Source organism: Melitaea cinxia, chromosome 12, assembly GCF_905220565.1.
Source record: "Melitaea cinxia chromosome 12, ilMelCinx1.1, whole genome shotgun sequence".
NCBI lineage: Eukaryota > Metazoa > Arthropoda > Insecta > Lepidoptera > Nymphalidae > Melitaea > Melitaea cinxia.
In genome coordinates, this window is record NC_059405.1 from 15,953,107 (window position 1) to 15,979,528 (window position 26,422).

The following is a 26,422-nucleotide window of genomic DNA, read 5'->3' on the forward strand; positions in this document are numbered from 1 at the left end:
TACCGCGTTGTAAGGATGCTTTTAAATTTATTCTAATCATACAGATAATATATCACAGATATTATCTATATCAACATATTATAATATAATTACAACTGAGATATTAGGAGCAATTAAACCAAAACGTACTTTTATATTTTAGTTTTTCATTTTTTTTTTCACCTCACCTAGAACTGTAACCATGAACTGGATGCGATTTTCCTGAGTCGAGTTCGAAGAATTACTAACACATTTTTCATTTTAGAAATAATAATAAAAAAGCTATTAATTATATAGACATTGAATAATTAGTTTAATAAGTATGTATAAGAGAAAACAGATTGACTGGAATATTAAAACTCGGTCAAAAATTAAAACTTAAAAACATTGCACAAGTCATCCGTATAAAAAGAAGTGTAGAATAAACAATAATTGTTCACTTCAGCCTATCGCAGTCCACTGCTGGACATAGGCCTCCCCAAGTTCGCGCCACACATCCCGGTCTTCCGCAATCCTCATCCAGCCTACACCGGCAATCTTACGTAGATCGTCGGTCCAACGGGCCGGAGGACGTCCCACACTGCGTTTGCCAAGACGCGGTCTCCACTCTAGGACCCGTCTACTCCAACGGCCATCGGTCCTGCGACACAGATGACCAGCCCACTGCCACTTCAACTTGCTAATTCTGTGGGCTATGTCGGTTACTTTCGTTCTCCCGCGGATAGTCTCATTTCTAATCCTGTCTTTGAGAGAGACCCCAAGCATGGCCCGTTCCATTGCACGTTGAGCGACTTTAAACTTGTGGACCAGTCCCTTGGTCAGTGTCCACGTCTCGGCTCCGTATGTTAACACAGGCAGGACGCATTGCTCGAAAACTTTTGTCTTCAAGCATTGCGGAATCTTCGAAGTGAAGACTCGACGGAGTCTGCCAAACGCCGCCCAGCCCAACCGAATCCTCCTATCGGCCTCCTTCTCGAAGTTGTTGCGGCCTAGTTGGATAGTATGGCCTAGGTAAATATAATCCTGAACAACTTCGAGAAGGGTACCATCGACCGATACCGGTATCGGTATGACTTGGTTGTTAAACATAACTTTCGTCTTATCCAAGTTCATACAGAGACCGACACGTCGGGAGGACTCGTTTAGGCCGGCCAGCATTTGGCCTAACTCATCCAGCGTCTCCGCAAAGATGACAATATCGTCGGCGAAACGAAGGTGAGAGATGAATTCACCGTTGACGTTGATGCCCCGTTCCCCCCAATCCAAGGTCTTAAAAACATCCTCTAGCGCAGTGGTAAACAGTTTCGGTGATATTACATCCCCCTGTCTTACCCAAAACTTAACAATAATTGTTAATGAATCCTAATTTTCCTTTTTTCTTTCTTAATATCCCTCTAATACTTCTCAAACGAAATTAAATTTAACGGCAATACTTTTTATTTAAAATAAACTGGTCATCAAAAAAATCGGCCCACCTGCGTTTTTACCGATAATCACGTTTTTTTTAAACAAATCACAACAAAACTTTTTAGTACTGAATAATGTTTTATTGAACTTGTTTATTTACAACAATTTAATCACAATTAAAACATCAAAATGTTTTTTTTTTAAGATTTTGATTTAAAAATCAGAATCTTTAATTTTACACGATTTTTTGATTAATTTTTAATACGCTCTAGTTTTTTAGTCTTAAATGGTATGCATACAATTGTTGCAATTTAATATTGCGTATTCCCTCCTCTTGCTCGAATGACGGCCTGCATCCGCCGTTTTAATGACCTTATCAAGATTTTAATGGTCTCTTGAGGGATTCGGTTCCATTCTTCCCTAATGGCGGTTTCCAGGTCTCCTAATGTTGTAGGGACTGGATTACGGGCTCTAACCTTTTGTTTTAGGGTGTCCCACATATGCTCTATAGGATTAAGATCGGGGCTTCTTGCTGGCCAGGACATTACCCGAATGCCAACCTCTTGAAGGTAATCGGTGGTGATGCGCGCTACGTGTGGTCGTGCATTATCATGCATTAATTCAAAGTTTTCTCCAATATAGCCGGCATAAGGCATCACATGGTCTTCTAAGATCTCTGTGATATAGCGTGCAGCAGTTAAAGCACCTCTTCGTATGAAAACCAGCTCCGTCCGTCCAGTCAAAGATATTCCACCCCAAAACATTACAGAGCCCCCACCATAACTGACAGTTTCCCTTATGCAACACTGGGTATAACGTTCACCTGGCCGTCGCATGACATTACGGCGTCCATCAGAACCGTGTAAAGTCATTCGACTCTCATCACTAAAAAGAACTGACTCCCATTGGCCTATGGTCCAGTTGATATGATTACGTGCGAATTGAAGTCTGGCTTGTCGATGAGCTGTGGTCAATTGTGGTCCTGTTGCTGGCTTATGTGGTCTTAAATTCTGCTCACGAAGTCTCCTTCTTACAGTACTGTCACTTATAGCCACCCCCCGATCTTCGCGTAAGCGTCGCTGGAGATCAACACCAGATAGGTGTCGATTCCGTAGAGCTGATAACACTATAAAGCGGTCATCTCTTTGAGTTGTCACTCTATGTCTTCCAGATCCAGACCTTCTTCGATACTGCCCAGTCTCCAGAAACCTTTGGTAAACTCGCCGAACTGCAGAACGGCTCAGATTTAACCTCCTGGCCACGATACGTTGACTTATGCCTTGTTGCAGCAAAGCCACAACTTGGGCCGCCTCAGCTTCTGTAGTGTTCATTATTTTTAGTCAAAATGAATCAAAATACAGCCACAGTAAATAAACTTAACGTTATTAACAAGTAATCCCTACAAAGGGTTCTTCCGGACTCAAAGAACGATTCGAATTTGTTACGATGTAAAACCATCAAATCAGTACTCAACAGTGTTTCTGTATAAGAAATGGTTAAGTACCTTCAAGTTCAATAAGATTTACGACAAATAAGATGCCAAACATCGTAACCGATCCTCAAAATAAAAAACAAACGTGTGAAACAGCTTATCTGTGAAACAATCGATAAATATTAAACAAAAAGTGGGTGGGTCGATTTTTTTGATGACCTGTGTAGTTTAACGAAGTGTTACTGACATTTAAAATGATAACTTTTTCAACACAAAATATTCAATTTTAATAGTCATTCCAAACTCCCAGTCCAGCGTTATTTGCATTAAATCGTTAGCAATTATAACCAAACACAGCAACAATATCGTTTCCAAGATACAATTGTATATAAAAAAAAAACTTCGTACGCCACATTGTGCAAACTCGAGTAATTTTAACCATTCGCTTAGGAGCGCCTCTAATATTCCCCAAGGAAAGCTAAGGTAGTGGAATGTTGTTCCAGTCTGCCAACGTTTTTGCTCCTACACCACTGTTATTGACCAGACCTTGCATTTAAAACACAACATTCTATCCACCAGAATTTTCCAGACAATATCCAACTGTATCTTTTAGAGAGAAGGTCGGTTTTAGCTTGCAATGCCATTTTGTTACGTTGAAGAGTCGTCGTTCAGGAATCCGTTTGGAACATTGAAGGCGACGTCTCTTAGCGATTCTGGAACAGGTAGGTTGTGATGAAACGTGATTGTTAGGTTCATGCACGAGTTTGATTTATTCGCGACACTTGATTATGCGATGCGATGTCGCTTGCTTATTGTGATAGCACTTGTATAATATATAAGAAATTTTTTTAATTCTATATATCAATATGTAAAGTAAAAACTTTTTACCCCTTTTTACGAAAATAGAACGGACGGAGAAGTATAAAATTTCGCACACTTATAGTTTTTGACTAGCCCGTTGGCACAGTTTGTAGTGACCCTGCTTTCTGCTCCGGGGGTTTTGGGTTCGGTTCCCTCCCTGAGTCTGGGTATCATACATATATTTATTTATATATTTATATATGTATTATTTATAAGTATTTTATCAAAAAAAAAAATGTAGCTATACCAGTCGGCTGTTACCAATAACACAAGCATTAAGTTGGTTACTTTAGGAACAGATGACCGTGTGTGTATTGTGTAGATAGATAGATATATATAGATGGAGTGCAAAATACTATTTATTTTTAATTGTGCATAAAAAATACATTATACCAATAAAAAAAAACATAAGATACTCCTATGTAGTTGACACACACGCATATATAATCTTTTGTTTATTATTATAGTATAAAAATATAATAGTCTTTGACAACAGAACCTTAATCATGTTTTTTATAATTTAAATTCAATTATGGTCGAATTTCAACCATTGCGCGACCACTAGCATATTTTATTACACATATAAGTTATTTTTACTTTGAAACATTCAATAATATAAAATATACTCTAAATTAAATATTAATAAAGTCAGCTTATCATAATTTCCAATTATTATATTTAGTAAAGTATTACAGCTAGTAAACTTTAATTACAATAACTTTCATTGGATTTTTTGGGGTTTCTTTCAGTATTCAAAATATTATTTCTACCTCTTTGTGCAACTTTTAAATATCCCAATCGTTAATACTTAGAGTACCAGTTAATTTGCTTATTGTATGAGCATAATTACTTATGTGACATGTTTCTTTGACGTCACGATATATAAATATTACTACTGGGCATAAGCCTCTTTCCACGTAGAAGAAGGATTCTTGGACATTGTCGCTTCATGAAATATATTTGTTTTGTGATGTTTTTATATTTATTGTTATCGGTTATCTGATAAATGATAAAATAAATTAAACACATAGGCAGTGTTCTGAATGGTTTGTGATAAGTTTCTGATTTCTCTATTTCTTTTTCTTCTTTATTATGTTCTACCCAATAATTATATATCGCTTATCGCTGTTTCCCAACCAAAAATTTTCCTCAATAAAAAAAAATATCCTCCGCTAAAAATTCTTGCAAAATATCCTTTTTATTTTTGTGTCCTGATTAAAAAATAACTTTTTAAGTAATTGCGTCGTACGAAGCGATCTCAAAGTCTTGAAAACAATTCCATAGTTGAGGGTTATTGAATCTTACGTGGTAATCTCAGCCGCAATCACTCAGTCATTATTGATTTGTTACACTCGTCTGGACTCTGGACATCAATTTTGCTATAAGCATGTTGAATTGTAAAACCAAAAACTATGCGTGAATCTTAGATATGTATTTACGAATGCATTGAATAATAATTCACAAATTTGCATTCATCATTACAGCTTATACAGTCCACTGTTGGACATAGGCCTCCACAAGTTTACGCCAAAAATAGCGTGAACTCATGTGTTTTGCCCATAGTCACCACGCTGGGCAGGCGGGTTGATGCCCGCAGGGCTGGCTTTGTCGCACCGAAGACGCTGTTGCCCGTCTTCGGTCTGTGTATTTCAAAGCCAGCAGTTGGATGGTTATCCCGCCACCGGTCAGCTTGTTAAGTTCCGAGGTGGTAGCGGAACTGTGTTATCCCTTAGTCGCCTCTTACGACACCCACGGGAAGAGAGGAAGTGGCTATATTCTTTAGTACCGTAGCCACACAGTAAATTTGCATTAAGAAAAGGAAAAACGGGAAATATCTAGCTCAAAATATGGGAAAGTCTAACTGGAGAAGTACAACCAACCTTGTACTCGTACCCAAGTACAACCTAGTAACAAATAAGTGTTGTGTTCCTATGGTGAGTAAGGCAGTCAGAGCTCCTAGGAAGGGTTGGGGTTAGGGTCACCAACGCCCTTGAGATGCTTCTGGTGTTGCCAGCATCTAAGCTATGGCAATCGTTTACCATCAGGTGGATCTTACGTACTTTTTTGCCACTTTAGTAGTAAAAAATGTGTATATGTTGTGTGTGTGTGTGTTTTTTTTTGTTTCATTGAATCAAAAATTCTAAGTTTCCCTTCAAAAACCGAATGAGGTCGAATGAAAGGACTAGTATCGTGCCCGCCCTTGCGCCGGACAATAAATCTCTCCATTCAATAAGAAGCTAGGTGTTAAATGCGCTACAAAACTAGATTGAACGTCTGCCCGCGTCTTATATCTTACTAAAAGGACACGACTCTCCGGCCATTTAGCGAGGAACCCTTTTGAGTAACGATTGGGGATCCGTTCAGAATTGTAAAGAATATTTTAATTATCAACACCTACCGACCATATCAGGAGGTGCTATACTGCTATATTACGAAGAAGATCATTCATCATATTAAGTAGACGATGTTTTTTTTTTTTTTATATCACTAGGTCGACAAACAAGCGTACGGCTCACCTGATGGTAAGAGATTACCGTAGCTTATAGACGCCTGCAACACCAGAAGCATCGCAAGCGCGTTGCTGACCCAATCCCCAATCCCCCCCAGGAGCTCTGGTCACCTTACTCACCAACAGGAACACAATACTGCTTGAAAACAGTATTATTTAACTGTGATCTTCTGTAAGGTCGAGGTACTACCCCAGTCGGGTTGCTCCATATTTTGAGCAGGAAATTCCTGCTGTGCCCTACCTCAGTTAAACTAAATGTATTTACCTATAAGAGAGATATTTAGACTAACGGAATTTTTGGACTGTATGTGAATACAATAGAAGTTAAAAAAATAAATTTTTCAGAAATTTTGACTAACAATTAATGTATGTATTATATTTAATATTTTACTCGTAATACTAATTCATTGCATGCTAACGCAAACAAACTATAACTTGGGGAGGCCTATGCCCAGCAGTGGACTGCAATAGGCTGAACTGACTGACTGATGCTAACGCTAATTCATAGTTATTTTCTAAAGTTAATAATTATTGCTTTAATTAAAAAACTACCTCTAATAAATAAATTACTATGACATTAGAGTAATATGTACGTATAGAAAAAAAAATTGTTGAGTGTTATTGTTCACGAACTTGAACTTCGAAATTCACACAGAAATTCCATCTGAACATGTTTTAAATAGTGTTTACCTCTAAAAAGCTTTTCAATGTAATAAAATACGCAGTTATTAATTTTTTTAACCTCATTTATTTTGATAAGCAAAATACAGCATTCAAAAGTTTATAATATAGATCAAGATTGAAAAAACCAACCTCATTGATAAAACATCAAAAAGTAAATAGAGTGCTTAATACAAAAAAAAAAAATTAACGTTTCTCAACAATAAATTTAAGTAAATTATATACTTCAATTAATAAAATGAATTTTGAAGAACAGAATATTCTATTTAATACATTATTGGCTGGCAATTTATAGGCATCTAACACAGACCAGGACTAATGGCGCACAGCCTTAAAAGGAACTTGTCAATTTATTGAACGCATCTGATGTCTACGTAGGTACGTTCCCGCCAACTCGTACCTGTGCCTGCTTGTTGCTAACATGGCCGACTAACATTTATTTTTAATTGTATTATCTGTAGATTATATCATTTTACTTATAAGACCAAAATGCTTTAAATTGATATAATTTAAACATGATAAATTAATAAACAGAAAATCAATAAATATACTATCCATTTGATTGTAGGTACAGGTAGGGTATTAAGAATCACGTTGCTTACATTTGAAAAATATATTTTGTTTATAATAATTTTTTAAAGTTAACAAAAAAATTAAAACGGAACAGAACGGAATTCATCAAAAAAAAAAAATCTTTAAAAAATTAATATAATTAAAATATACGGTTTTTAAAAACTTAAGCAACGTGATCATATTAATAGGAAAAGCTCCAAGGAATGAAAATACAACAATTATTTAAACATTTTTTTTTAGTTACCAGTACCTAAATGACGAGACTATAGCGGCGCTGGAGCTCCGGCTGTCTTGGCAAAGAATATTACTTGATAGCAGTATTTTTTTAGCTGTAATCTTATGTCGACTTATTGTCGCAGTCGAGATTACCCTGATTTGATGACATGAGAGTGAGCGAGTGATGATATTTTGAGAACTCGAAATTAATGAACTCGAGGCTCACACAAAACATATGTAGGTATATAAATAAACGCAGAACTATACAACAGTTCTCTAGAAAGCAGTTACAAAAAACTAGTAACCAATATAATACAGATTTTGTAAAGACGCGCCTTCAACAGTGTAGTACTGTTGACGGTAGAGTTTGCATCTACACTCCTAAATATTGTAGACATTCTTTAATAAGAGTAAGATAAACAACACGCTTGAAATGCTTCTGATGTTGCAAGAGTCCATAGGCTACGGTAACCACTTACCATAAGGTGGGAAAAAAAGACAAATTTGCCAACTGCATGGCTAATAGGTGGAATTGGTGCATTAGAAAGTAATAAGTCAAAATATTGCATTACATATATTTTTACAGCTATAGCGCTGCAAGTATTTGTGCATTACCTTGCATGGATACATTTAAGAGCTGAATTGTTTTTTATCTGTATTTGATTATAGGAGTTTGGTCACGAAATTATGGTCACCAGCAGTTTCTGTACAATTGTCATCTAATATAATTTATTTATTATAAATGTCGACGTCTTAATCCTATTAACACTAATTATATTTTTCTTAGAAAAGCCAATAATATCAGCCAATAATGTTTCTACAATTTTGCCACTGCTGGGCATAGGCCTCTTTCACCATGTCGGAGAAGGTATTTGTATAAGTCTATAATTTGTTCTGCTGAAGGAAAGAATATAATCACCCCTCCTCTTCCCGTGGGTGCCGTAAGAGGAGACTAGGGAATAACACAGTTCCATTACCACCTGGGAACTTAAAAAGCCGACCGATAGCGGGATAACCATCAAACTGCTGGCTTTGAAATACACAGGCCGAAGATGGGCAGCAACGTCTTCAGTGCGACGAAGCCTGCCCTGCGGTGACCATCCCGCCTGCCCTGCGCTAAACAACCCGCCTGCCCAGCGTAGTGACTATGGGTAAAACACATGAATTCGCGCCATTTTTTGGCTTGTGGAGACCTATGTCCAGCAATGCACTGCGAAAAGCTGAAGTGACTATAATTTGTTGCTGACTGTGAATCACCAAATGTAGAAAAATAATTGGAACTTATTCTTAGAAGAAAATACCATATAGATTAAGTTTGACTTTTGTCTATTATAATAATTAAAGTATACTTCGTAAGAAACGATATATGGCAAGTGGTATGAAAAATTATAAAGAGGGAATCAACGTGAAACAATAACGAGACCTTTTTTTTACGCTGGAAAATGCATTTACGAACTGACCCCGCCGCCGAGCTGGGCAGCGGGAGTGTGGGGCTCCCGGCGGTAAGTGCAATGCCGGACTACCCACTAAAAACCAGCGGTGTCCAACCTTCGTCGCCCGTGCCGGGGTTGCAGGAATCCAAATTCGTCTGCAGACCAAAGAAACAATAACGAGACCTACTACCGAGAGTGACGTTATAACGCGCATTGTGCAAGAATGGGAGAGAGAAAGAGAGAGCTCAATATACGAGCAGCTTTAATGTCACGGTATTCCTTCTTTCTAAGTAAACTCCAGTCACGCGCTGACACACACACACACACACACACACACACACACACACACACACACTTTAGTATTTTTTTAAACTAATTTATAATTAACTAAATTTTATATATATTACCTGTCAACTGCACAGATTCTCAAACAATATCATCACATTAAAATCTGTCAAAGACGATAGATATACAACCGTTTTACGTTTAATTTACAGCGAACTCAGACGTTGTATAATCCGTCGCCTTTTCAATAATTCATATTCGAGTGCGCAGGCGCATCGTTTTTGTTGTGATATTTATTGGGGGGAATAAAATGATAAAACTTATATTATACTTTCAAATATGGCGCTTGATAGATAGATATGATCTGTGTCAAGTTAGTTTCTGATAATCTTTGATAAGAGTTTTAGTTTATTTCTTAAAGTAAACTAAAACTCTAACTGAGGTAGGGCACAGCAGGAATTTCCTGCTCAAAATATGGAGCAGCCCGACTGGGGTAGTACCTCGACCTTACAGAAGATCACAGCTAAATAATACTGTTTTCAAGCAGTATTGTGTTCCTGTTGGTGAGTAAGGTGACCAGAGCTCCTGGGGGGATTGGTGATTGGGTCGGCAACGCGCTTGCGATGCTTCTGGTGTTGCAGGCTTCTGGTGCTACGGTAATCGCTTACCATCAGGCGAGCCTTACGCTTGTTTGCCGACCTAGTGACATAAAAAAAGTAAATGATTTTTATACCTGTGGTGATATATGATATAGTATATAATATATTATGTTAATTTTATTGAAGTAGGGCACAGTAGGAAATATCTTGCTCGAAATTTGAATCAGCTCGACTTGGGAGTATTACGACCTTATAGAAAGATCACAGCTAAATAATACTGCTCTCAAAGGCGTTGTGTTCTTGCAGTGAGTAAGGTGAAAAGAGCTCCTGGGGAATTGGGGATAGGGTCGGCAACATCCTGATTATCATGGTCATACTGTTACATTTTGTCTTGTATATGACTTTAAATTTTTGAAAGAGTACCGAGAGTTTTTTTTCCTCCGGCTTTTTTTTCTCTCGGCCTACACTAGGGACATTAGTTTGTCTTATTTATTGTAATATAAATAACTTAATTAATAATTAATAAATCCGAGGACAAGCAAAATAATACTGTTTTCAAGTAGTATTGTGTTGCTGTTGGTGAGTAAGGTGACCAGAGCTCCTGGGGATTGGGGATTGGGTCGGCAACGCGCTTGCGATGCTTCTGGTGTTGCAGGTGTCTATAAGCTACGGTAATCGCTCCCCATCAGGTGAGCCGTACGCTTGTTTGCCGACCTAGTGACATAAAAAAAAACATAATAGGAAGATAATATCTACCGAGACATTAGAAATTTTAAGTAACTTAATATGTTGATTATTTTGATTAAATTAAGGTTGCACATAACACTGGGTATTACCTAAGGTTGTAGTGTTTGTACCCAATGTTAAGATATAAATTTTTATTTCATTGTTTGATTTTTTTGCTGCCTTAACTTTCTTTTATTACTGTCGAGTTTCTTTTTTTAATTTATTTGTATTATTATTTCTGTAATTGACATTATTTTGACTTTCGTTAAGTGTGTATATCACCTTATGACGAAATAAATGATTTCATTTCATTTCAACGCGCTTGCAATGCTTCTTATTCTATATAATTTTCTATTAGTTTTGCAAGCGTCTATAAGCTACGGTAACCGCTTACCATCAGGCGAGCCGTACGCTTGTTTGCCGACCTAGTGATATAAAAAAGGGAGTGTGTCGATCTTACAGAAGATCACAGCTAAATAATACTGCTGTCAAATAATGTTGTGTTCATGTAAGTAAGGTCCGGCTGGAGCTTCTGGGGAGGGTCGGGAAAACGTCGGTAATGCGATTGTAATGCTGGCGACCATGAGCTAGGGTATCTGCTTACTATCAGACGTACCGGACCCTTATCTGCCATCTTTATATAATGAAATCATATATATTAGTACTCTAAGGTTATAAGATGTTTGCCTTCCTTTTTAGGAAAAACCTCACAATTACTCCACATAAATTATTTATCATTTTATAGATAAATGCTTGCTCTACCGGCATCAATAACAAAAAAATCGTTATTGCTCCTTTTTTTTTGTAAATTAATTAATTATTTAAATTATATATAAACTTTAATTTTGAAACAACTTCAACATGATTGACGATCGGTTTTTACTTATTTTGGTGCGTTTGTTTGTTTGTTTGAACGCGCTAATCTCAGAAACTAATGGTCCGATTTGAAAAATTATTTTATTGTTAGATAGCCCAATTATCGAGGAAGATTATAGGCTATATTTCATCACGATAAGACCAAAAGGAGCGGAGCACCACTGAAGAATGTTTCAAAATCGGGGATTCTTTTTTCCTTTTGAGAGCTTCGCTGCGTGCGCTGTAAAAACAGTTATAATGTATGACAGAATTGATTTTCTTTAAAAGTTCTAAAAAAAGTCCGCGACAGCATATATCTATCTTTTAAGGTTGGCTCACTATAACCTTTTTTAATTATTTGCACGACAATAGCTAGTATATACATATATATTTAATTAAAAAGTGCTTTTCGAACCCTGATTTTTTTAAAATTTATAACAAGAACGCGTTTTTATATCTAAACCCTTTAAAAATACGAAGAAACAAGATGCTAAAATTTCAAAAAACCTAAGAATTTTTTCTAACGGATCGCGTGCAGTGGTCGTTCAGAGAACAAAATTCGGTATGATATAAAAAATAATCAGTCCAAATTAATTTGTCAATTAGATCTGATGTACCGATAAGATGTACGTGGAACTGATTGCTGAAATACACATACATATTATCTTGATTTTTCCTAATCGTAAAGAAGCTTTATCGACGTCTGTAACATTCCACCGCTGGGCATAGGCCTCTTTCTCCGTGTTGGAGAAGATATTTGTATAATAGCCTACAATTTATTGCTGGCTGTATATCTCCACATATAGAATGAGGATTGGAGCTTTTTCTACTACGCTGTTACAATGCAGGTTGACAGATAATTTCTCTATCATATGTAACGATCGCTATCAAATATCTATCGCTAACGATCGTGATCTTTCAAAGATAAGTTGGCCCTTGCCAAATTTTTTTTTGGAAATAATAATTATAGCTTTATTTTAATATACAATAAAGACAAAAGAGAACACAGCTAAATACCAACGGGGTTTCTAAATTTTATGTATTAATGTTATGTTGAATTAATATAACAATATAACTCAAAGTTATAATATTAGGAATAGACAACAAAGGTCTAGTTTGTTCTTGTATGTCCTTATTTGGTTTAACAATATATATGCAATGTAAAGACTAGCATATATGTTTGTTCCCGCGCAACTAGGTTTTGTTATGTAAAACACGAGTTCCTTTATCGAATATTATTTATCTATGATAGCGAACTAGACGTTCTTTATAGGGAGCGGTTATTAGAACGCTGCGTTTTGAACGCTACATAACAAACTTAATCCATATTTCATAGTAAACTTATTTCGTAGTTTGAAGTCAAAACTTCTGAATTAGAATTTTCTTACTTTATTTTCCCCATATTTACGAGAGAATAAACCAAAAATCAAAGGCTAGCATAAAGCTAGGATACTAATATATATATACATATACTAGCTGACCCAACAAATACTGTTTTGCCACACATTATTAACCTCCTTAATCCCCCCCCCCCTTTGTAACTTAGGATTTTGAAAAATAGACGTAGGCCGATTCTCAAACTTACCCGATATGCACACAAAATTTCATAAAAATCGGTCCAGCCGTGGCGGTGGACTATGGTTACTAACATTGTGACGTGAGACTTTTATATATAAGATATATATTTGTATGTTTAACCTTGAAACACTAACCTCATAGCTTTCTGCTAATCAGTGATCCCACCTGTCAAAACCGCGGTCAATAATCACACCTGCTGTACCGCAGGCATACCTTTAATTTCGTCATTAACAGGTGTAAGGGAGGCAGCTTTATTTCGACCCATAAAATGTCAGTGTTGGAATTAATATGTTACCAAATACTACAAATTATGTTATTATAATTTAAGTTTATGTTAATAGGAAAATAAACGGCAATTAAAACATTCGATATGCAAACATATTTTACTATTTCATTGAATAAACTAAGATATAGTCTAAACTATAGTCGTAAACTTATTTTCAATTCTATCTCTTAAAAATATACTACCGTCTTAACTCTCAATTACATTTTTTAGAATATAGGTGTTAGCTTTGAAATATGCTTTGAAGATTAAAAAATGTATCACATGTTCAATTTCATTATGAAAATAATAATTACTGTATGGATCAACTATGCTCAACATATATATAAATAAAATTTACTCTATTCAACACTATTTGTGGTTGATGTTTGTATGTCATAAATCTATATATTAATACGTGAAAAAAAAACTTTGTACCCCTTTTTACGAAGATTGCGCGGACGGAGGAGTATGAAATTTCGTAACTTTTATAGTTAAATATAGAGAAGGAGCGCAGAATGCTAATATTTTTTTAAAATTATGCATGGAAATATATTAAATGGACTGGACACTTGTTCCTTATCTGCGACAAAGGAAAAATTCCTACTGAGGGCCGTTGAGTGTGAAGCGTTTACTTATTTATAATTTCGTTTCAATAAGCCGAACATCAAACTTTTAAAGATTTTTCAAAAAAGAATCAGGAAAATTTTAAGATTATTTATTATTAGCATCGAATTTAAAGAAAACTGAGATTTATTAATCGGTTTTTTGCTAGTCAATTTTTATAGGTAGTTATTTTGTTTAAAATATTCCAATTTAAAACTGCTATTTATTTGATCAAAGCTTTGACGACTGGCTTGTATTATTCGATGCTCGATTCTGAGAAGGGTACAGTTCGTACAGACATTTGTCGTTGTCTGATCGTTTATGATTAAGCTAAATATTTTTCTATTTATAAAATTATAAACATGTTACGTTAATAATATATAAAATACAGAAACTCGGCGGTAAAACAATTATAAAATAACTTATGAATGAATTTCAAGCGTTTAAAACGCTGCGTTTTACCGTTTGAACGCTACGGTAAAAACCAAGTCCGCGGCCTCCCTTACCTCGCTGGCATTTCTAAGTAAGTCCGGTTATGGAGCATCTTATTAGAAGTCTTATTATGAACGAGTTTTTGCTCGTCCAGATTGCACTTTTAATTACATACAAACGTGAGAAACAACTGAATTAGATGCACCTAATTGTTATTAAAAATTTTAACCATTATAAAATTTCAGTGTGTTCATTTCTTTTTAGATTTTTTCATTTTATTTTTAGGTATGTATTTTTTTGTAATTATTTTTAGTATTTCAAAAAATTGAAAGTAAACTAACCGAGTCGAGTTTTTTACATTTTCGTTTCATGGAGTGGTTTAGTCAAAAAATAAATTCGGGAAGAGACAGTGAAAAGTCCAAGTAGTTAGTAATACTATGTAAACTCGTAATGTTATAAAGTTCATCGAATCGGAACGCCGATAACTGTATTTGTATTATATTTGTATTTTAAGAATATCATTATCTGTAATATATATATAATATATATGTAATATATATATGTATAAGAAGAACATTATCTGTTAATAATAGTAATTTATATATTATATAAGTAGACTAGTTGACGCAGTGAGGGACGCGCTCCGGTCCGCTGGACCGAGGATCTACGTAAGGTGGGGTCTGAGGAGTTAGAACCGGGAACTTGGGAAGGCCTACGTCAAGCAGTGGATTGCGATAGGATGATGTGTGAGACTACAAAAGTAAATTTTCATTAAATTAAGCTATGTATTGTGAATTGTTATAAAAAAGAAGCGGTCCTTTTAGTGGTCGCAAGATTGGTTTTTTTTTTGTCACTAGGTCGGCAAACAAGCGTACGGCTCATCTGATGGTAAGCGATTACCGTAGCTTATAGACACCTGCAACACCAGAAGCATCGCAAGCGCATTGCCGACCCAATCCCCAATCCCCCCAGGAGCTCTGGTCACCTTACTCACCAACAGGAACACAATACTGCTTGAAAACAGTATTATTTTGCTGTGATCTTCTGTAAGGTCGAGGTACTACCCCAATCGGGCTGTTCCATATTTTGAGCAGGAAATTCCTGCTGTGCCCTACCTCAGTGTTTGAGTTGATAGTTAGGGCTTCGATCCACGCTCGTGGCCTTACAAGAATTGACTTTGATCTGGGTGTTTGTACTTTTATGTTATGTGTGTTTTCAGACCCCTGATACAGAAGAAAATCTTTGTGGGAACTGTATAAATATACACAGAAAAGTACAAAAGGCCAATATTGTAGAGTTCTTTATTATCTGTGCATACTTATAGTAATATAATTAACTAGTTGCTCGTCATTGCTTGCACGTACCCGCTTGACTTTCGAGATGTGACAATTCAGAAATCGCTCGCTATGAGGATCAGAATCGATCGCTATGAGGTATTTAATTTGTAAAATGACGATCAATGTGCTTTTGAAGCCTATTTGAATAAAGTTGTTATTGACTTTGATTTTGCTTATTTACAGCTGTTTAATTGACAAACTTGACACTTTGACAAAACACGTAATTTTTTGTAGCAATTTTATTATATTATATATAATAAGTTTATAACATATAAAATACCGACATACATTGATATACCTTTATATGTCTTGACTTATATTTTCACCTAAAGAAATATAAATAAAATTGACAAAACATATAACAAAATGTCAGTAATATAGTACATAATATAGTATAAAGTATAATAGAGTACATAAGCGAGGGGCATCGTAATTATGGCGTATTATTTATTTACATAGAGCAAGTCTGGGTAAGAACTTAGTTAACGCATACAAACTAAAGCCCTCGTGTCACACCGAAGCGTAACTAATTGGCGACTCGTAATTTCTTTTGTGTAGTTTTTGAATCTTGAAAATGTGTTTTGAAGTTTGTCGGTGTGATTGTCGTAAGAATTTTGTTCCGTTTGAACGAATACTATATACTGGGAAAGTACGATGTAAAACTACAATAAAATCTTGTAGATTTTTTTATGCTGTAACAAAACATTGGCTCTTAATTTATGAGTCTACATTTAAAAAATCTGCAATTGAAAATAATTGGGAAAAAGGTGATATTCTAAAATTAAATGTTATATTAAATGAAACAAAATTATAATTAACTAGCGATCCGCCCCGGCTACGCAGGGGTGCAATGCTGATACTAAATATACTACAGAATGTCTTTATTTATAGAGAGAAGCTAGCTTATAGCATGGTCATTAACATAATAACAACAACATTCAAATATTTGTCGTTAGATTACACGTTGTTACAGAATGCGTTGAAGAAATAAAGGTTCACTGCTCGTTCCCCGTAGGTGCGTGATAATATGTATCCTATATGTTGACCCGACTTCTTAATAATATTTGTGCCAAATTTGAAGTAAATCCATGCAGTACTTTTTGAGTTTATCCCGGACATACATACAGACAAACAGATAAACAGACAAACAGACAAAAATTCTAAAAACTATATTTTTGGCTTCGGTGTCGATGGTAGTTTACACCCCAAGTATTCTTTTAAAAAAAATATTCAATGTACAGTTTTGACTTTCCTACCATTTTATTAATATGTATAGATTAAAACTATAAAAATCTAAAATCAACACATAAATTGACGCTTGTTAGTCGTATCAATAAGTATAAAAGATAACACAGTTCCAATACCACCTTGGAACTTAAGAAGCCGACCGATGGCGGGATAACCGTCCAACTGCTGGCTTTAAAATACACAGGTCGACGATGGGCAGGAGCGTCTTCGGTGCGACAAAGCCAGCCCTTTTATTTAACCAACCCGCCTGCACAACGTGGTGACGATGGGTAAACATAATACTTACGCGAACTTGAGAAGGCCTATGCTCAGCAGTGGACTGATGTAGGCTGAAGTGATTCGTATATGATATCGATAGTATGTATATCTTTCTACAACTAAAAGCACCGTAAAGCGTCAATTTCAGCGTCACTACTGTTTTATTGATTCACACGATTTTACTCAACCTTGTTATATTTCGTGATGCCATTCCAAACCCATCCCTCCCCCTTCTAATATAAGTATTATATAATGTAAGTATATTCCAATAAGAATGAACTGGGGCTTTTCCTCAGTTAGGATTCAGCCTGATGTCTATTAACAGGAATCAAAAATACATGTTCAATTTTAGTTGTATTTACTTGTGTGTTTTTTTTAGAAACACACTGCTTACTTTTTTTGACATTGCATACACTGAATTTTATTATATCTTATATATAAAATTCTCCTGTCACAATGTTAGTTAACACACTCCTACGAAACGGCTAGACAGATTTTTATGAAATTTTTTTGTACATATCGGGTAGGTCTGAGAATCGGCCAACATTTATTTTTCATACCCCTAAGTTATGGGGGGGGGGTTAAGAGGGTTAATTACATATATGGCAAAACAACGTTTGCGGTATCAGCTGGTATATATATATTTTTTTACAAATCATTATAGCTTTTGAATTTGTTATGTAAGTACTAATTTTCTTCGCCATTATTTCTATAAATTAACTGTTTTGTGTTCAGCAACAATATACACACCAACTTCCAGAGGCGGTGATAGTTACACGTTAATTAATTAGCTATGAGAACTGACTATTTAGAATTATTTTACAAATTTAATAGCTTCTAAATTAATTTAATTTAATTTAATGACATCCAAAACAACATTGAAAATACATTTCTTTCAAAAAAACTTAATATAACATAATCATATAAACAATAACTAATCAATGTCATTGTTCGTCTGTGTAAGCGCAGCCAGCTGCCATGTGTGTGTGTACTTAGCTCACACACATACACACAGTTACGTGATCAGACATAATAAACACACACTCGCGCGCGGCGCGGGCAACGTCCCTAACTCTACCACGATAGCGATGTTTTATTTATACTTTCTGAGCCCGCGGGATGCGGGAACAACGTCGCAACTGAAAAATTGTAATATATTATAAAAGTATTTCAAGTTTCACGCACACTATAAACAAAGAATATTATTCCGTTCAAAATTATGTTAAATATAATGATGTGTGGATTTAGTGGCGCTGTATTTCTTGTAAAAAAATTACTAATTTTGTTATAAAACACAGCTTTTTTTAAAGAGCTACGGAATTACTTGTCCTTCTTCTCTACTGAATCTTATATTGAATCGGCGGTAGCTCCATATTTAGCTATAATTCATTACTTAAAATATCATTGGACCAGCATGGTGGATTAAGCTCTGATCTTTCTCCTACACAGGGAAAGATGCCTATGCAGTGGGATATTACAGGCTGAAGCGTAAAATACGAGTATAGATAATTTGAATTTGTAAAATGACGATTCAAAAGTGCTTTTGAAGCCTACTTTTATAAAGTAAATTTTGATTTAGTGTGTCGCGATTGATTTTTTTATTTTTTTAGTTCTGGTGAGAAGAATCGGCTAAAAACTCAACAGAATCGTTAAAAGCTTTAATCATGTGATTCAAGTCATATATCCTGCATGAACCTCAAAGCTGTTCGTTTATTTGCTCTTTATGATATATTAAAGACAGATAAAAGAAAGAGATCGTGTTGTGTAACGATGATGTTTTATACTCATACAGTGGCACATGTGGCGTAAGCGGATACCGTAGCCTATGGACACTTCAACACCCGGAGCATCAGAAACACGTTTCTGACTCTAACTCGGCTGAACTGTCCATCCCTAGTAGCGCTAGCTATTTTACTCACCACAGGAACACAACACTACTTGAGAATTGAAAAACTGGCGTACTCCTCGAGATTAAGATATTTTTTCCTGTTGTGTCGTTCCCAGATTACCCGATACGATTGCTTTTGCTTGTTTTTATTGTTGAAGTAAAACCTCTTTACGCATGCTTGACTTATGGAGTAAGCCGGTGCAGCTGTGTAAGCTTTGCGAAAAATGTGATCGGACGAGGCGAACGGAAGTTGAGAGGGAGATAGATATAAGTTAGTGAAGATATAAAGAGAGAGAGAGAGTTACGTTTCGTAAGTCTTACTTCAGTCGTGTAGTCTAAAGCACACTCGTTTTTTTTTGTTTATGCCAGCCATGTTATAATGAAAACACGAAATTTCTATGGTGTTTTGTATAAAAGCCTACAAGTTTCTTTCATATATTTTTTGAAAAATAAACGAAAACATAAATTAATAATATTTCTTGCGCATTTACGAAAAATATGCAATTTACATTTATTACATTACAATTACATTTTACAGAGTTTCATAGATTTCAAGTACTATAATTTTCATAACAATAATAAATTCAAAATGGCTGACAATTTTACTAAAAAAGTATTCATTTACATTTATTAATATTTCTAATTTCTATGTACATCGATTATCGAATTTTCACATGCAACCTTCTTTCAACTTCTCAGCGGCATTAGGAGCACCGCGCCTGCGTCACGTCTCGAGACACGCTTGTGTGCGTGTCTGTGTATGTGTGTGTGCGCGCGGGCGCAGGTAACCGGGATCGTCTGCACCGCGGCGGGAAAAGACGGCGTCCATTTTGAAATATGAAAAATGTATTAGAAATATTTGCTCTACGATTCTTACTGGCCAATTCTTATACGTATTCATTTATCATAAATCGTTCTTACTTGAATATGTTTCTTTATTATTATGTAACTTAATATATAAAAATATTTTTGTTCAATTCAACACTATATATTTATCACAAAATTAAATATTTTTAACGAGAGTATATTAAATTGAACATTATTAAAACTATGTATCGAGTACAAGTATATAACTTAAATCTAATTAGAATTATTTATATAGATAGTTACTAAAAAACTAATTTAAATCAAATAAATCACTATAGAAACATTTTAACACGCGACACGCCATTTCGAATTAGAAAACCAAAAAAACATCGCCAAAATCTCGCAAGAAATTAATTATGGGTAAAAAAAAGAAAGGGGTGCGCGAGCGGCGGTTCTGACGTAATTTCTCTGACGACGGCCGCGCGCTTGCGCAGTGGAGCCCGAGACCTCGCGCCTCCCGCACGCCGCGACTACCCTCCAATATAACCCTTGACTCATTTCTATACCATCACAAACCGAGGCACAGGCGACTCCACAACCGCGAAATTTAATTTAAGAATCGAATACGTTCGGTATTTAATTTTTTTTAAATTTTGTTCCCCGAGTTCATCCCTGTCCCAGATGTTTGTCCACGTTTCATTAACGTCATTTCTATACCATCACAATTCGAGATTCAGGTGACCCCACCGTGAAATTATATTTAAAAATCGAATTCCAGCGTTTAGTCTTTAAATTTTTGTCAAGTTCATCTCTATCCCACATGTTAGTCCACGTTACATTGACGCCGGTGCACGTGTGTTGATGTCACGACAATCCGGAGGCTATTCGTAAGTTTTTAATTATTATTTTTTTATTCTTTTGAAAATCGAATAATAATTAATCGCAGCGTAATCTTGTTGGAATTTTGACATTAATGTATAAGTCTATCCCGTGAGTTCCCAGTTTTCGAAATAGAAACAGGCACAAACTATTCTGTCTCGTTTACTTTTACGAGTTGGAACGAGAGAAAACGTTTTTTAAATCCATGCCCTTTGTTTCCAATAAGAACGTGCTAGATCGCTTTTAATTACAGAATAAAAATAATATTACTACTGCAAATCTCTCATGTTACTAGTTTTAAATTATTAATATATCGATACAAATGGAGAGATAATTAAATGTAAAATATTTGTGTGTAAAATTTACTTTGTCTAATGAAAACCTTTTTAGCTCCAGTTTTCATTTAAAAAAAAGCAATCCATTGAGAAAAATGACTGATCGAATATAGAATAAAATGTAGCAACTTTGTAGTTGCTACATTTGATTCTATATTTTTTTATTGTTAAAAAAAAAAACTAAAATTACGAATCATATTCAAGAAACGTTCGAAATTCGAAAAATGCCGCCATTCCGATCGGCGTCCACGTCAGCAACCTAACCTAGGACAACATAGACGCGTCGGAAACACAGGTCAATACACTCGGTCACGGCCGCGCACTTTCACGGAGAAATATTCTTGTTTAGACTACGAGCGATTCTAACTACCGGGGAAATTGTTGCTATTTGAAATTTTTGTAACGCGTTACTTGTGTGTTTTATTGTCGTATAAGCTACATTTAAATAAAATTAATGTAATTTTTATATTTATCAGATTCTCATTAAGGTTACATAATTATGTAATAATTTTATCACTCTTAATTTTTCTAAACAATATTTTATATTTTTTTGATAAATGATAAATGCTAGGATGCATTATTATAATATATTAGGAGTTTAAATATTTGAAATGACAACGATATAAATAGACGATAAATTTTTACTTCTTCATAATAATAATTTATCATATTTTTGAAGTTACAAAGTGTTAAAGTTAGAAACAAAGAAACCAATATCAAAAGAGATACAAAACTAAGAGGAAAATACTAAAATGCAAATATATAATAATAATATTATATATATAACTCAGTAAATTTCTTAATCAAATTAAACCACATATATGATTCCTCAGCTATGTTCTATCATACTATTTTTTACATTGAAATAAACCTATGACTTCAAACGGACAAGCTTCACTATAAATACATTAAAACAAACTTTTAAAATTAACGTCAGATTCACCCGCACACATGGGATCCATTGTGTTTTGAAGACACGTAGTAAAAGTGTTTATCGCTATCCCTGACCCCTATGTCAACTCTTACGATACTTTTTTACCCGTAGAATACCCGTAGCATCTCGAAAAGGTAAATAATTTTTTTATACTAATTTTCATATATTGTTTTACAGTTTTAAATTAGTCTTTAACGTGTTGTCAGAAGCTAGTATACTATCATAATTATTATTTATTTAATCTAAAACAATTGCAAATCATAATATTGTATTGGTTTTACTTCAATATCTTGAGACATAAAATATTTATAATTACTTTGACAGTGAAACTCTTAACTCTTTAACGTTCCGAATACTAAATCTTTGTTAATTTCGAAACATTAAATACTCCTAAACGTATAATTTAATAGCTATTTTGTAGTTAAAGAAATGATAAAGGAAACATAACTTTAATTACGAGCTATAAACCCTAATATTACGTTCATATAAAACTTTTAGTTGACGTACCATTATTTCGAAATTTTATATCAAGCCTTAAAACTTTAAACAGAATATAAAGAGCTTCACTTCTGGGTGTAATTTATTATTGAACTAACTGTTCTGCGCTGTTTCACATGATTTAGTTAGAGGAAAAAAATAGCCTATATCTTTCCTCGGTAAATGGGTTATATAACACCAAAAGATTTTTTTTTTGATGATTAGCGCATTCAAACAAATAAACAAACTTTTCAGCTTTATAATCTTAGCATAAATATAATCGCTTCAGCCTGTAATATCTTACAGTTGGACATACACCTCTTTCCTCATGTAGGAGAAGGATCAGAGCTTAATCCACCAGGCTGCTCCAATGCGGGTTGGCGGATATATTCCCTACTATGAGTAACGATCGCTATCAGGTGTACATGATAACAACCGGGACCGACAGCTTAACGCGCTCTCCAAGGCACGGTGGGAAGACCCACAAGGGCTAACAAACCAGACTGGAAATAAATATTTGTAAAAACACAAATATCTATTCCGAGCGGGAATCCGCAGGGATAAATGATATGTACTGTTTTGGGCATTTAAATCTTTAAAACAATCTACAAATAATCAAAAAGCTACTAAATAATAAAGATTTAAGAACGCAAAACTACCTAAAAAAACTATAAAAACAATAAAATAAGGTAAAGGTAAAAATAAAGAAAATATCTTGTAATTACATAGCGATTACTGCAAGTTGTCGTAGGTCACTGATCGACGACTACAGCCGACGAAACACGACGTCTAAAGAACGTCACTGCTACAATTTTACATACGTATGTACACGTCACTCTCAATTTTAAACGGATAATTTTCAACCATATTCCCATGTACTAGGGTTTTCTTTTTTGACTCATAATCCCTCGGTAAATGTAGAGTAAATTTACGACTCTATTCTATTGCAAGAAGGTTTACAATTTGACTTGTAATATACTCAATAAATATGCTTCAAATTTTCGACTCTATTTGCTTGTAATAAGAGCGATTGTATATGTAAAAAATGCAGTGAGTAACTCATTCATTATTTGGTCTGTTTCTCGTATATAAAGTTTACATTTAATTTATAGCTTGCACGTAAATACGATCAAGTCACGTATGTTAATTATGATGTTCTGTTATTTTGTACAAGGTTGTCACAATATTTTTTTTTATTTTTGTTTTTAAAAATTTTGTTGGCATTTCACTGTAAAGTAATAAATAAAAATATACAAATTCATTATAATTAAGTTATTACCACAGACTCAGAAAGGAAATTAATTAATTAAAAAAAACTTACATTAAAACGATAACATTTTTATGCAAATGACTCGCAAGCGATAGCTTACTAAAGAAAATAATTAGTGGATAATAATATTAATAGACGTAATAAATATCAAACTATATTTCATATTATATATTTCAAAATTTAAATATAAACTAAAACAAACGGACGAAACTGCTATTAACATAACTCTAATATTACTATATTATTAATATATTCAACATTTGCCCCCATTAAAATAACTCGTATAAAAATACGTTTATTTTCAACACCATTGATAATAAAGTTAAATAATTAAATAGTGACAGCTGCGAAATAGTTGAAAAAAGTGCCCTTTTAAGTAAAGGGCGGACAGAGGGTGGCTGGTCAGCTGACCGGGTTTCACATTATACTCGTCAGCTGTAAACACTAAACTAATAAAAAAGTACACAATATTTACATTATCATTAAAAATACGTTATATTATGTTTAAAAGACAGAAAGAATTGCAAAATTAGAAGAAAATAATTTTTTATTACATTGTTATTTCGTAAATTCTTGAAATTATCTGTGGAAAAGCGCCATCTTAATTTGTCAAATAATGACAGCTTTATTTATATCAGAATATTTATTTTTGATTTTAATATAATGTGTCTTAACTCTTTCAGTTAGGGATGGGCAAATGAAAAAAATATATCGATATATATCGTATCGATATTTTTAAAAATTATCGATAAATACTGAATAAAAAATATCGATATTTTTACTACAAATTGAAAATTAATACATATTTGGCAAGTATATAATTTTATTACATATTATTACAATGAAGACTTAAGTATTATGATAACAATGAAGAATATATATATTATTGTATATATGAATTACATATCATTACTAGCTGCTGTGGCCGCGACTTCGTTCGCGTGGGATTTAACAAAAAAGTTGTTGTTCAGTTCGCAGTTATAAAAAAAAAATCTAAAATAAAAGTAGCCTAAGTTACACCTTATTACACCAGCTATCTGCTAGTGAAAGTCCCGTCAAAATCGGTCCAGCTTAATGAACATGTACGCACACGTTACACCATAGAGTAGCATTAGATTCATTAGATTCACACTTTGGTCTTTGATCACACTCAAATTTAGTCTAAAGAAACTACCCATAGACATGTTTTTTGGTCGCGTTCACAAACTACAGAGGGATATAGACAGCACTAATACCAAAACTCGCAAACTCTCGCGCGCTCTGTTTTAAATTCATTTACAGATAAAACGGACCATATGTTGCAATAAAAGTAGAATACATAATTCATTTAAAATATATATATATATATATATATCATTACAGCCTATACAGTCCACTGCTGGACATAGGCCTCCACAAGTTTACGCCAAAAATAACGTGAACTCATGTGTTTTGCCCATAGTCACCACGCTGGGCAGGCGGGTTGGTGACCGCAGTACAGGCTTTGTCGGACCGAAGACGCTGCTGCCCGTCTTCGGCCTGTCTATTTCAAAGCCAGCAGTTGGATGGTTATCCCGCCATCGGTCGGCTTCTTAAGTTCCAAGGTGGTTGTGGAACCTTGTTATCCCTTAGTCGCCTCTTACGACACCCACGGGAAGAGAGGGGATGGCTAAATTCTTTAGTGCCGTAACCACACAGCAAAATATCGATTATCGATATTTTGAAATTAAAAATATCGCCGATATTTATCGATACTTTTTGGAAACAATATCGATATTTCAGTTGTGCCAATGGCACTCTGACTGACACTACGTGACTCACTCTACAAACATTGGCGGGATCAACCGTGCCCCACTGGCACAACTGAAATTATTAAATCAGTCAATCAATATAATGTGTTAGTACACACGATTATTAGGGACTTGTAACGGACTTCAATAGAGGAGGAGGTTGTCAATTCGACTTCTATTTTTTATGTTTGCTGTCGCCTTACATAAAAAATAGAAGAAATTTTCGTCGATCTATTATACCGTGTAACTTATGAGTATACCGATATCAATCATTCTTGTTTTATTCAAAAGCTGATATTTGTCTTGTATTCATGTTCTTGTATCAATTTAAATTTTATTGAGCTCTGATATCTACTTTTTGAGCAATCTCTGATAACGCAAATTTACTTGGTATTTTTTTCGTCTACTTACGTTGTATTACTTGTAGATATAAATGAAGTCGGTTATTTATTTGAGAACAAACACAGTAACTCAATTACAGTTTGTCAAAAAGAGGTAATTATTACTTTTATTAATATACAAAATTATAATTGTCATAACACAATGTGTCTTGATATGTATAGATTACTATAAATTCTTAAACTTAGCTAGACTAAACCAAACATTTTAAAAATACCCAAGTAAAATATTAAAGATGGCGATCGTATTTTACACCCTGACGGTTAACAAAACTAAACTCTTGTTTATGGACCACATGGCGGATACACATGGTGGTCTTTCAAAGCAAATTATCTATTATTTAATTGTGTCTAACAGGCACATATAAAATGAAATAAAACTTGGCTT

General features: G+C 34.5%; 1 protein-coding gene across 1 annotated transcript in view; it reads right to left on the reverse strand.

Annotated features, from left to right (window-relative positions):
- Window positions 1-3,080: 3,080 nt before the first annotated feature.
- Window positions 3,081-26,422, reverse strand: part of LOC123658291 (WD and tetratricopeptide repeats protein 1) — a 66,817-nt gene continuing 43,475 nt past the window's right edge. The window contains exon 14 of the mRNA XM_045593728.1: window positions 3,081-3,531. Coding sequence (XP_045449684.1) covers window positions 3,387-3,531 — 145 coding nt within the window. The 3' untranslated portion in view covers window positions 3,081-3,386. The remainder of the gene's footprint in view (window positions 3,532-26,422) is intronic.